Genomic DNA, 14,032 nt, shown 5'->3' with positions numbered 1-14,032 from the left:
TATTGGCCAGGCTGGTCTTGAACTGCTGACCTCAGGTGATCCTCCTGTCTTGGCCTCCCAAAGTGCTGGGAATGCAGGCATGAGCTACCATGCCCAGCCTTGATTCACATGCATTTTGAAGTCTGGGCACATTACTGCCCCCAAATATCCACAATACCAGAGAACCAAAGAGGATGTGGGGGTGGGGAGCGTTGGGATGGACACAGGGATGTGGGGAGGGTCCCCTCTCCCAGCAGAAATCAGGAATTCACTTCTGGGGCGTCCAAAGCACCAAGGCCAGATGAAAACCTATGGACGCCTCTGGCAAAGGGAGAGAGGCACAAACAGGTCAGAAATAAACCTCACGAGTCCCGTCTCAGAGCTGGGAAAACTGATATAGCTTCAAAAGGCAGACACTGGATTCTGAAACATTACATTAGATGAGGCTCATTGGAACCACTCCCACGGCAGGACTTTCCTCACTTTTGCTTCTGCCTGGCATCTCTAGGCATCAGTGCGAATCTGACGGAAACAGCATTATGTCCAGAAAGGGCAATAGATAATTTACATATTTACAGGGTTGTCCACTCTTGTCTCTGTCCTGCTGTGGAGTGAAAAAGCACCAGGAGATCTTAAACATACAGAAATCCAGCCATCTCTGCCTGGGCTCTGGGACTAGTCTTAGTGCATTGCTACAAGTCCCCTTGAGCAGGGTGACTCAGCTTCCCCATTGATGGGACTGGTTTAGCGTTGTGATTACCAGCTTGGGACCTGGAGCCAGAATGCCTGGGTTCAAATCCTGGCTCTGCCACTTACTAAGTGTGTGGAGTTTGGCAAAATTCCCTCGACTATTCATGCCTCAGTCTCTCTATCTGTAAAATGGGGTAACAGAGCCTCCGCATAATTATTATAAAGGTTTTTACAATAAGGATGAGTTATTACCAGCAGAGAGATATTAGCATGGTGACCCGAACACATTGCTTTATAAACATCAGCGGTAAACAGCTGCACACTGGAGGTAACCATGATTGAGAAGACTGAAAGAGTGAATCCAGGCAGAAGCACTGAGCTCGGCACCCGGGACTGAGGAAAGCACTCGTCGGCTCTTACGTTTTTTACTTATGGAACAGGGTTTCTTTTCCTTCTTTCTTTCTTTTTTTTTTTTTTTTGAGACAGAGTCTTGCTCTGTCGCCCAGGGTGGAGTGTAATAGCACCATCTTGGCTCCCTGCAACCTCCGTTTCCTGGGTTTAAGCAATTCTCCTGCCTCAGGCTCCCGAGTAGCTGGGATTACAGGCACCTGCCACCATGTCCAGGTAATTTTTTTTTTTTTTTTGTATTTTTAGTAGAGATGGGGTTTCGCCATGTTGGCCAGGCTTGTCTCAAACTCCTTACCTCAAGTGATCCACCTGCCTCAGCCTCCCAAAGTGCTGGGATTACAGGCATGAGCCACCATGCCTGGCCCAGGTTTCTTTTCCAAATCTACACGGAACACATTCCAGGAGCCAGGGGTGGGGGGTGGCGGGGAGTTCAGGGTTAGTTTTCCTCTCATTGTGCTGAGAGCAGGCCTGGGTCCTAACTCTCCAGAGGTGCCCCATAACCCGGGGCTGGTGCAAGTGGAGGTCAACGCCTCAGGTGCCAACCAGGGCCCACCCTCTGCAGGGGACCCAGGGCCTCACCAGAAGAAGGAGTTCCCCCATTCAGAGCTGTCATCCCCCTGCTTCTGCGTGCGGACAGTCAGGTCAAAGCGAGACCCATCGTTTGGCCATGAGAAATAGAACACTCCTGAGCTGAGGATTTTCTTCAAAGCTATGAGGCGTTCCTCCTCCTTGGCCTCTTCCTGAAGAGGGTAAAAGTCAGTGGCGGTGATTTTGTAGATTTCAGCATCTGGAATTCTGCCTACAGATGTGCAGCCTGTCACCAACACCAGGAAACTCAGAGACGTGCCACCTGGAAAGGAAATCAGACAGGAGAGTTCAGGGTCGAAGCCGGCCCGGCCGCCTGGAGCTCCAAGGGGACAAACGGAGCCCAGGTTCAACCGCAGCCAGGAAGGCAACGCCTGTGCACCTGCAACTTCCCATGGCATTGCCCAACTCAATGGCTCAAGAACCTGCCCTGTCTCATAAGCCTCAGGTGGGGCTTCTCAAAGTGTGGGACCCTGGCCAGCAAGTCAGCATTCCCTGGGAGCCTGTTAGAAATGCAGATTCCTGCCACCCAGCTGCCTGGGGCTGGGGGCAAGCTTTGCTTTAACAAGCCCTCCAGGTGATTCTGATGCCCCCAGGAGTCTGAAAATTCCTGGCCCAGAGCCCTTCCAGACCCCCAGGACCTGCCCCCAAAGCCTGTCCAAATCACCTTCCCCAGTGCCTCCTCAGCCACTGCCTTGACTCAGGACCCCTGGCCTGGGGTCTGTTTTCCCCCACTCCGTCACAGGAGTGGCCTTCCCAAAGCCATTGGATCACAGCCGCTCCTCCCTTCCTTCCTGCGCAGCTCCCACTCCCTGCAGGACTGTGACAGAACTCCCAAAGCCCTCCCCGCTACAGCCCGTCCCTGCCCCACACGTGGGCAGACACCCCGGCCGGCTGCTCTCCTGAGCTGGCTGTCCTCCAGCTGGTCCAATGTGCCATAAGCATGACCTCACACCCTGGACTCTTGCCCAAGATGCTCCCCCTGCCTGGGACGTCCCACCACCATCTGCCCAACAAGACCTCCATGACCCCTTCTCCACGCACCTCTCGCCTGTCTCTGCCCTAACAATACTTCGAGCTTCGGGCCCAGCATTCCATCCTCTGGAAGAACACGAGCGTCCCCACATGCTCCATAGGGATCTTCCTGCCTCTGCCCTCCCCACTTCTCCAGAAGAACTCCTCATCCTTCTGGGCCAACTTGGCAGCAGCTCCTCCAGGAAGCCTTCCTTGCTCTCCCAAGACACGGACAGGCACCCCTTGTACATGCCAATAGCATTCCCATCAGCAGTTGTCACACACACGAAGTTCATGACCTCCTTCCCCACCTGTGCCCCCAGGGGAGGGGCTTCCTTGGGGGCAGGGCCATTTCATCGTCATCTCCCAGCACCACACACACTCGGTTTGCTGCATGCTTCCTAAATGAATTCCTGCCAAATGCTACCAAGACGACCTAGGACCCTGCAGCCAGGCGAATGAGGCAGCCCTGTCTGGGGCACCACCTCGCTGTCGCTGACGGCTGGTTTCCTGTTCCCTATCCCCCGCTGCTCACAAGGGCACTTCATAACACGCTGCATATCGGGGGTGCCTGGCGGTGCCGTGCCTCACTTTCCGGACGGGGCCCAAGAGATCATCGGGTAGAAACTGGCCTTTGGGGTCTGGCAGGGCTCTAGTCCCAAGGACACTCTTCCCACCCCGCTGAGGTCTGAAGGATCCGCCCAGCGAGATCTGTGAACGATCAGGGGCCGCTGTCTACAGCCATGGTCTGGAGATGGTTCAGATCTCTCCACACTCCAGGAAGAGACCCCAAAACAACCAATTCCACCACCCTCTCACCCCAATTTCCTCATCACACTTCATAGGGAGAAGAGCGCTGCTTGTGACAGGGAGGCGTGTGGCTGTCATTAAAGTGCGTTCCTTTAATGAGCGCTCAGGGCTCCCAGGGGCCTGCTGCTATGCCATGGGGTGGGGCTGCCAGCAGGGCGGGGGGATTGATCCCATCACATCTCCCCAGACACATCCTCAGGAAACCACCTCAAAACCACCTAAGAACAAAGGAAGTTATCACACTGGGGACAGGGACAGGGGTCAGAGTTCAGCTTCTCAAGTAGGATAGGTGGGGTTCCGGGGTTGGCAGCCTGTGATAGAGCCTTGGCCACAGAGCGCTCCCAGCACCCACCTGCCTTTTCCGACACACTCAGTGCAGGGAAAAGCACAGTTCAGCAGAAGTGCCCTCGGGGAGGCAGGAGGATGGCCCCTGTGGCTGCAAGAGCTATGGAAAATTTTGCATGACATCACTCCGTGAGAGTCATGAGCTGATTTCTAGCACCACTTCCTCAACAGCCTCCGCGTGGGGGGCCTGAGTGCCTGGCAACAGTCCCAGGTTGCATTTCCTGGGCAGGACCACGGCCTGGGGGAGGCTGGGGAGAGGAGCACTGTAGCAGCCAGGAGAGGCTCTTAACAACAGCATTGCCACAGAGCACTGGGGCTCCTGGGTCCAGGGAGAAGGGGGTCGGGAGTGGTACGCGGGAGTGAGGAGAGCCGGTATCTGGTGAGCGCAGTGGAGGCAGGGGAGCTGTACAGGCGCGGACTCCATCCTCTCGCCCACCGCAAGGGGCGCCCTTACCAGCCCCATCTCACAGGAGGGGGAAACAGAGGCACAGAGAGGTTAAGCAGCCTGCCCAAGGTGACAGAGCTGGGAGCTGGGATCCAAATCCACTTTCTAGCTACAGTGCCTGGGCAGGTTACTCAAGCCAAGTCTGGCCCCAGAGCTGATGCTCCTAATTATACCTCCTTGCAGATGACATTGCCAGCCTGCTTACCCATGCTGCTGTCTCAGGGCTACCACTGCCATTTCACACACGCATGACTGTCCCCCAGGGAAGCTGAATCACCCGCCCAAGCACACAGCTAGTCTGTGTTGGAGCCAAAACACAAACGTAGGTTTCACTTTAAGCCCATGTTCCATCTAGCCCCCAAATCCAGCAGTTTCCAATCAGATTAGTTTGCTGTACCCTTGTATGTATGTATGTATGCATGTATGTATTATTTATTGAGACGGAGTTTTGCACTTGTTGCCCAAGCTGGAGTGCAATGGTGTGATCTCGGCTCACCGCAACCTCTGCCTCCCAGGTTCTAGTGATTCTCCTGCCTCAGCCTCTGGAGTAGCTGGGATTACAGGCATGCGCCACCACGCCCAGCTAATTTTGTATTTTTAGTAGAGATGGGATTTCTCCATGTAGGTCAGGCTGGTCTCAAACTCCAGACCTCAGGTGATCTGCCTGCCTCGGCCTCCCAAAGTGCTGGGATTACAGGTGTGAGCCGCCACGCCCGGTTTTTTTTTTTTTTTTTTAGACGAAGTTTCACTCATTGCCCAGGCTGGAGTGCAGTGGTGCAATCTCAGCTCACTGCTACCTCCGCCTCCTGGGTTGAAGTAATTCACTTGCCTCAGCCTCCCGAGTAGCAGGGATTATACCGGCCAATTTTTTGTATTTTTGGTAGAGACGGGGTTTTACCATGTTGGCCAGGCTGGTCTCGAACTCCTGACCTCAGGTGATTCACCTGCCTCAGCCTCCCAAAGTGCTTGGATTACAGGCATGAACCACTGTACCTGGCCTACTATACCCTTTAAAAGAGTGTGGTCAACCAGTGTACCTGCTATTGGCTGAATGTGTGCACCCCCAAGTTAATATGCTGGAGTATGAACACCCAAGGCGATGGGTTGAGGAGGTGGGGTATTTGGGAGGTGACTGGGTCATGGCAGTGGAGCCCTCATGAATGGGGTTTGTGCCCAGAGAGCTCCTGCACCTCTCCCACCATGTCAGATGCAGAGAAAAGGCAGCATCTATGAAGCAAGAAGCAGGTCCTCACAGCTGGCCGACCTGCGGGCCGCTGGTCTCAGACTTCCAGCCTCCAGAACTGCATGAAATAAATGTCTATTGCTGATAAGCCACCTCGTCTACTACGGAACTTTGTCACAGCAACACACTGGACTCAGACAGCATTCCCTGCCCATTTTAAAACTGCCATTGAAGCTTTTCATCGGTAGTCGAAATGGCTGTAAATAATATATTGTGCAGCGTATTCTAAATATTGACATTTAAAACTAAAACTCTGGGAGCCTCTTGTCAGTATCCCATGGAATCTACACAGTAACGTGATATTCATCGCCATCTATTATTTACAGGATTGCAGGAGCATGCTCTTTCTTCCCACGTGGAACTTTCACTCATATTTCCAGTCCTCCCTCTTCAGAATTCCATCCTAATGCAGCATATTTGGTGCTTCTACGTCCTGTCCTGATCACCCCATCAGCCCCTGCAGCCGTGTGTTCCTCAACTCCAAGTGTTTAAAAAGAGAGCCTTCTGGTTTATCATTCCAACGATACCTAATTGGTCAAACAATGTAAACAATACAATGTAAATAAAACACTTTGCCAAATAATTTTTTTTGGCTGTCCCCTTTAAGAGTGTGGTCAACCAGTGTACCTGTTATTGGCTGAATGTGTGCACCCCCAAATTAATATGCTGAAATATGAACACCCAAGGCGATGGTTTTAGGAGGTGGGGTCTTTGGGAAGTGACAGTCTTGCTCTGTCGCCCAGGCTAGAGTGCAGTGGCACAATCTCGACTCACTGCAACCTCTGTCTCCCGGGTTCAACTTCTGCCTTTCAGGTTCACTGCCTCAGCCTCCTGAGTAGCCAGGATTACAGGCATGAGCCCACATGCCCAGCTAATTTTTGTAGTTTTAGTAGAGATGGGGTTTCGCTATGTTGACTGGGCTGGTCTAGAACTCCGGACCTCTAGTGGTCCACCCACCTTGGCCTCCCAAAGTGCTGGGATTACAGGCGTGAGCCACCATGCCTGGCCGACAAATAATCATTTGATACGAAAAGTCATAATGTGTTGGAAAGGCATCTCTTAATGAGATGAATACATATTTATTGAAGGAATGAAAGTAGGTTCTGCACCAATTCTAATTCTAGTTTTCATTTTTGTAGACGCAAACACTAAAAAATCCTGTTCACATTAATAAATAGACGGGAATGGAAAGGGCTTCATTGTAGAAATGTCACTCAATTCTTCAAAGTCCTTCTGAGTTAGCGCTAAGAAATGACAATAACCTGCTGATAAAATGGTTGCTAATGCGTCAGCTGATACCCCAATTAAATTCTCCTCCCATTATGGGGGAAGCAAACAACTGGACATCACCTGACCTGCAAACAGATTGCTACCTAGTCCTGACCTTATTTGAATGCTGTTGACAAGCTTTTGAACTGTCCCTTTGTCTGGAATCCTAGGGGGAGTTACTTCCTGGAGCACGGCACACGGTGAGCTTCCAGAAGAGAGAAGGGCCTGCCCTCTACCCTAACATGGAAGCAGGGCAACCTCAGAGGGGAACAAGAACCCTGTCCTCCATCACAGGTGCTTGATGACAGAAAAAAGCCAAGGACCTGGAAACTTTTCCTTAGAACTGCCCCTGCCTGTGTGTCCCGGACAGTTGGTGGGACGGGTGTAACCACAGAGGCCTCCGTGGAAGAGCCTTACCCAAACCTCAGGACTGCTATGTGGCACGCTGCCTCTCTGGGAAGGCCCCGCCCTGCCTACCTGACCCAGCACTGATGGCTTCCTCCTCCTTCAATCCCAGCCTCACTGTGTCCTGCCCAATCTCATTGACAGCCTGACTGCCTGACTGTGTTCTCTGTATACCATGGGTTTTTTGTTTGCTTTTTTTTTTTTTTTTTAAATTTAGAGACAGGGTCTTGCACTGTCACCCAGGCTGGAGTGCAGTGACTTGATCTCAGCACACTGAAACCTCCCCTTTCTGGGTTCCCGCGATCCTCCCACCTCAGCCTCCCAAGTAGCTGGGACTACAGGTGTGCACCACTGCTCCTGGCATGGTGCTGTAAATACCACTGCTGTGTAGAGACATGGTCTTGCTACATAGCCCAAGCTGGTCTTGAACTTCCAGGCTCAAGTGATCCTCCTGCCTTGGCCCCCTAAGGTGCTAGGATTACAGGTATGAGCCACCATGCCCGGCCTGTACTGTGAGTTTTAAGGAAAGTGTCCTGGTTCGAGCCTAGCACCAGGCTGTGGGGGGTCGCTGACTCCCGGGCCACCAGTCAGTGTGGTACAAGCCACTGGTCCCCACCTGCCGCAGGTGTGTGAGGCCCCTCCTGATGCTCACCTAGAGCACAGGATTTGTTTTTGTGAGGCAGGATCAATTCTCTGACAGCCAAGAAGCGAACTAGGCTTGCGGGGGTCTTGGCAGTCCTCAGCTGAGGGAGAGACCAGCGCCCTGAAACTATCAAGGATCTCGTAGCAAGGGGAGAAACAAAACTCAGAAGACTGGGGCTCCAGGCTCTGCACACCTCCAGTGGCCTGTGTGGCCTCAGGCAAGGCTCTTACCCTCTCTGGGCCTCCCAGGAGGATGTGCCAGTAGTCTCGATGTCCCCTCCAGGTAAAAGGCTTTGGTTCCAGGGCTCTGGCCAAAGCAAAGCCACGCATGGGTCAGAGGGAGCTGCCAGAGTGAGGTTGAGGGAGGTGAGGGCCAGCGGCAGGTCCTAGGCCATTTGTTGTCAGGCCAGGAAAGCTGGCTGCTGGGGTCATGATACGTGGCTCGCAGACACAAGGCCCTGTTTACCGGGACCACCCCAGGCCTCCCACTAGGCTCTGGGCTGGCATTTCCTTGTGTTGTCTCAGCTCTGAGTTCATCTTCCCAGCCTGGTCTGTGCCAATCCCAACCCTGGGGTCCCTCCAGCCATCCTATCTGTCCTTCTGCTCACACAGACACCCTCAGACTTAAAGCTCCAAACAAAGGACTTAAGACGTCTAGGCTTCCCCACCTGTGAAGGGGGAAGCTTCGGCCAGATGACCCTTGAGCCTCCCCCGCCACCCACAGGTTCAGAACCCTAAGCATTGTGTGCCCACGTGGCGTGGTCTCAGGGCCTTCTCCCGTCTCCCCGCTGCAGAACATGAGGGAGGCGTAGGCAGCGGCGGCTGCAGCAGTGAACACTCGCAGTGAGCACCCCTGGTGCGGATCCTTCCCCAGCTCCACGCTGGGAACCTGAAATCAGCCCTGGCCCGTGAATTTACACCTTGGAAACTGGCAAATGCTGCATCATCTCAGAGCTTCCCCCTCAGGGAGCTGGGTATCAACTATCTTGGTAATATCCCACCACTGGGCACAGGAATTAAATTAATCTAAGACTGACAAAGGCCAGTTCGCTTCAAGACTTGCTAGAGAACACTGCATTCCAAAAGACTAAGGGTTCAAACTCCCCTCCAGAGAATTCTCCTTCTGAAGTGACTGCCCATGAAAACAGCCCTCTGCTAGCCTGTGCAGACGAGCCACCCACCAGGAGTCCACACCCCGAGGTCACACAGCCTGGCCCTCCAGCTCACACCTCATCCGCAGCCCTCTGCAGGCCAGGTCCCTCTCACTCAGCACCCTCCTCCCTCCAGCCCTCCCAGGCACAGAGGAGAGATAGCAGAGCTTCTCAGTGGTGGCAGTGTCCCCAGGCCACACTCTAAGAAACTGCCCGTGGCCAGCCCGCCTGGTGTTGGAGGAGCACTCCACACTCTTCAAGGCTACCATGTGCATTGCTCATGTGGACCTCCTAAGAACTAGGCAATATAGAGATGAGGCAGTTTTCCCAGGTTTACAGACGGGAAAACAGTCCTAGAGAGATTAAATGCAGTTCAGCTGCGAAGTGGCAACTAGAATCTAGGAGGGCTGTCTGCTAGAGAATTTATAGGGCTGTCGTGTACAGCTTCACAGGTTGTGCACTGCACAACTCCAGGAGCCACAATTCACTATAGTCTGGGATAGGAATAGAGTCCCTTGAGGCTATAAAACAGGGAGGCCTTGAGAGCTTGGGTTCAAGAGAATTTAAATTGCTATAATCATTGGGATAAGTTCTTTTTTTCTGCTACATTCTCACTTTCTATTCTTTGTATTGTGTAAACTTTAGAAAGCCTGACTGCCTGGCTAATCACGGGAGCTCCAACCCCTTCCTGCTGGCATTTCAGGAAGGAGGGGGGACTTTGGGCTTTCCACAAAAACCTTGGAACCTGGAAAAAAGCTTTTATGAATTTTTGTGCATGTTTCTCAATTTCTAATGTAAAAGGCTAATTTAGGTAGATTGAAATTTGTCACAAACTAAGGGAAAACTTGTCCCAAATTAAGAGCCTGTGGGGAAGCCTCTTTCTTTGTACAGAGATCCTTAGCTAAAAACATTGAAAGGGAGGCCCACTCCTGACTCAGCTGGTTGTCTTCGTGGCAACTGAAAGCTGGAGTCCTACAGCTGGGGTCACATACGTGGAGTCACACAGCTGGGGTCACGCGGTTGGAGTCAGTCAGCAGTGGAGTTAACCACGCGGTTGAAATCAGTCACACAACTGGAGTCACACAGTTGAAGTCAGTCACACAGGTGGAGTCATACAGAGTCAGTCACACAACTGGAGTCACACAGGTGGAGTCACACAGGTGGGGTCACATGGTTGAAGTCAATCATATAGTTGGAGTCATACAGGTGGAGTTAGTCACACAGTTGGAGTCAGCCACATAGAGTCAGTCCACAGTTAGAGTCACACAGGTGGGGGTCACACAGGTGGAGGTCACACAGGTGAGGTCAGTCATACAGATGGAGTCATAGTTGGAGTCACACAGTTAGAGTCAGTCCACAGAGTCACACAGGTAAAGTCACACAATTGGAGTCAGTTACACAGTTGTAGTTGGTCACACAACTGGAGTCACACAGGTGGAGTCACACAGTTGTAGCTACACTCTGTGCTGCCAAATATGCTCAACAGCTGAAAACACAAAAGAAAACAACAGATCACAGTTCTGGGTCAGGGACTTACAGAGGAAAAAGAAAATCAAGTTAAAGTCAAACGCCCCTTAAGGTAACCAATGGGGACTGGAAAAACTTGATTTAAAGCCCAATCCTTCCACCCTTCAGACGCTTAGGGTACTTTCCAGAATGTGTTGAAAACAGACCAAATTATCCTGACATCGCCAAAGTCAAACTCATACGCACCACATTCAGAGAAACTCCAACCCACCCCGGAGGGTGACTCACAGGTGGGCAGGGGTTGGGGGCACCCAAAGCCTCGGAGCGGGGCTGGTCTCACATGGCCCACAAGAAGCCTCATTCCCTTCTGTGGGGTGTGGGGTGGCAGGGACTGGCTGAAGGCAGGGAGGAGGCCTCGCCTAGGGCAGCCCTGTGAGGTGGTCTCCTCTCTGTGCATTCCCTGCCCCGAAGACCCTGCTGACCCCCCGCAGATACCCTGGTTCGCTCTGATAAGACATCTTTGGGGCTGCCACCCTTCCTGGGTAGGACCAATTTCCCACAGCTGATCTTAGATCACAGCCCTGGGAAAAAAACACTTTTCCCCTGGGATGGGGGAAGGTACTGCACTTCCTGTCCCCCTTGTCAGCCCAGCCACCTGTCCCTTTCAGAAAGGAGAACAGCCTGGTAATTGAAGGCAGTCCCTGGTGCTGCAAGGCATGAGTTTAAAACCCAGGGCACCACTTGAGAATGGCGTGACCTTGAGCCGGTTACTGTAATTCACTGAATCCCAGTCCCTGTCGGATGCGAAATGAGTCATTCACGTATGGACCAAAAGCAGCTGCCAACTATAACTGAAGGATTCCAAGACTGTGAGGCATCCTGGGGGCCCAGATGCCACCATGTGGAAAAAGCGGCATCAGCATGGATGGAACGTGGCATCCCTGCCACACCTGCAAGGCAGGGTGACAACAGCACAGGTGGCCACGGGAGCCACGTTAACAAGTTCCTAAGTGAGTGCTATGCAGGTGCAGGCCACCATCCTTACGGTCATCACCATGGAAGGCAAGGGCCACAGGGATTTTCTGCAACTTCAGGAAGATCGCTGCAGAGTGGAAAGTCCTGCAGAAAACCCTCGGCAGCTCACACATTTTCACAGAAAAAGCAAGTGCTTGGAGGCGGCTGGATCCGGGTTCGAACCCCAGCTAAGCTTCTGATCTAAGGCAAGTTACTTGAAGCTTCTGAGCCTGTTCCCTTTACTGTAAACAGGGACAAAGATGCATTATCACAGTAGCCTATTTTTAGGATTAAATAAGTGAATGTATGTCTAGCTCTTGGCATGAAACAGACATTTCATAAATGTACTTTGTCATGTGGGTACCGTGTATTTTTCCTAAATGCTATTTGGAAATGATCACTGCAATCATCACAGTTCAGGGAAAAACATTCCATGACAGAAAACACCCAGAAAAGGAATGGCCAAAGTAACCGTGCTTTTCTGGCAGCTTTAAAAATCCTCAGTCTCTGAAAACAGCCGCTGTGAGCAGGGAAGGGAGGTGTGCGCTTGGCTCAGGGAAAGCCCAAATTCAGACAACCCATACAGCCATTCCCATCTCAGCCAGGTGGGACCGAAAATCAGGAATGCGACTGGGCTCTTGTCTCGGCCCCAAAAGTCACAGGAGATGTCCACAGCCAGGTCACAGATGGCAAGGGGGGCCCTGAGAGAGGAGGAAGGAAACGGGTGGTGGAACTTAAAGCCCCAGGGCTCCCGAGCTCCAGGAACAGCTGAGGTTGGCTGTGACCCCCTACGACAGCCGGCCACCGCCAGCTCACCCTCGAGTCTCTCAGAGTGAGCAGAGATGCCCACGTCTTCCTGGAAGTTCTCTCCCTTCGCAAGTCAGATCACACTGTCCCTTCCTCTCCCTCCCACCTCACACTGACTGACAGTCACACGTCGGTGGCTTTTCTCTCCTGCCGACAACTCCCAGCCTACCCCTGTGTCCCCCGACATCTGCCCTGGTCTCTGTCCTCACCCACCCGCCTTGGCACACCTTCTAGAGTACTGCAGACAATGCCCTGGGCAGAAGCCCCAGACCAGACTTTCGAAATACTTAGGCCCTCGCCAGGAAGCAATGAAGACAAGCTTCCTTGGCACAGGGTGGGGGTGCTGGGAGCCCCACCCTGCTCCCCAGCACAGGCAGGTGACAACCAGGCAACACTCACCTTGACCTCCCCACCTGCAGGTTCCCGCAGGAGGAGCAGGTTCCGAGGCATAAAGAAACATCTTAAAAAAGAAGAGAGGTCGGCCAGGCATGGTGGCCCATGGCTGTAATCCCAGCACTTTGGGAGGCTGAGGCAAGTGGACCACCTGAGGTCGGAGTTCCAGGAGTTCCAGACCAGGCTGACCAACATGGAAAAACCCCATCTCTACTAAAAATACAAAAAATTAGTTGGGCGTGGTGGCGCATGCCTGTAGTCCCAGCTATTCAGGAGGCTGAGGCAGGAGAATTGCTTGAACCTGGGAGGCAGAGGTTACGGTGAGCCGAGATCGCGCCATTGCACTCCAGCCTGGGCAACAAGAGCAAAACTCCATCTCGGAAAAAAAAAAAAAAAAAAAAAAAGAAGAGAGAGCGAAGAGCGGTCAAACAGATCGCCTGCACTGAGGCCCCTCCCGACACAGAGGCTCCTGCCCACCGGGGAGCCTGGCGCCTGCTCCTCCAGCGAGCGGCTACTCACCAGATTTCAGCCTGAGCTCCCCCAGGCAGCCGTACGCGTCCGTGAGCTTGCCATACTGTCCTTTAATGACTTCCTTTTCTTCTGGAGCTGGGGGAGAAACACATCACAGAAGGCATCAGCGAGCGTCTCCTGCTCATTCCTGTTCATTCACACCCGGCTTGCCAAGCTGGCTTCCCACCCACTCCAAAAAGCAAACACAAAGACAATAGCTCGGCCCACAAACACCAAGTGTGGAGGTTTTATGATTCGCGAATCACAGAGCTGCAAAGATTCAGACCTTCCCACCAACAGCTTGCTCTCTGGAAGCGCTGACAGCTTCCTGGGCGCTGGAGGGGCTGGGGTCCTGGGGTTCTGGCATCTAGATGGGGGCAGGCCCCTGGGGCCTGGCCCTATTACTCTACCTTGCTGTCCCTGTCCACGGGTATCATCCACTAGAGGCTCCATCCTGGAGATGCCCACTCACCCCAGGGCACCTGCGGAGGTGGTAACTTGGGGAGACTGGGCAGAGGTGCCTGAGTATCTCTGAGTGCCGAGGGCCTGGGTCCAACCCATCCCAAGGCAAGCTGCGTGCCTTGCCTGCCGGGTCTTTGGCAGTGATTGTCCATGCCCCAGCCAAGGCATGGACTAGTTTTAAAGCAAAACTGACAGAGGGAAGAACCATTAGGCGCAGGGAGCCCTAACCTCTCCGATGATGCCACAGGCCCTTCTGGCCACGACCGGGCAGGCCTTTAGACCCCTTCTCAGAATAATGTTTTAAGTGCACAGAACAAAATACAAACATAGATGAACCTTGAAAACATTACACTACATGAAAAAAGCCAGTCACAAAAGACCTCAGAAAGATTC

General features: G+C 53.0%; 1 protein-coding gene across 4 annotated transcripts in view; it reads right to left on the bottom strand.

Moving 5' to 3' along the window:
* The window catches only part of SYNJ2 (synaptojanin 2), a 114,219-nt gene that overhangs the window by 65,713 nt on the left and 34,474 nt on the right, over positions 1-14,032 (bottom strand). For 3 of the 4 annotated variants that reach the window (XM_032161279.2, XM_032161295.2, XM_032161305.2), the window contains exons 2-3: positions 13,187-13,273; positions 1,657-1,927 (exon numbers count right to left, since the gene is read on the bottom strand). In XM_032161279.2, the coding sequence (XP_032017170.1) occupies positions 1,657-1,927; positions 13,187-13,273 (358 nt within the window). Of the gene's footprint in view, positions 1-1,656; positions 1,928-12,673; positions 12,801-13,186; positions 13,274-14,032 lie in introns of those variants that run through there. The other variant, XM_032161288.2, reaches the window with a different exon arrangement.

Source organism: Hylobates moloch, unplaced genomic scaffold, assembly GCF_009828535.3.
Source record: "Hylobates moloch isolate HMO894 unplaced genomic scaffold, HMol_V3 SCAFFOLD_2, whole genome shotgun sequence".
Taxonomy (NCBI): domain Eukaryota; kingdom Metazoa; phylum Chordata; class Mammalia; order Primates; family Hylobatidae; genus Hylobates; species Hylobates moloch.
Note: the sequence above shows the minus strand (reverse complement) of the source record. Positions and strands in the feature narration are given on the sequence as shown.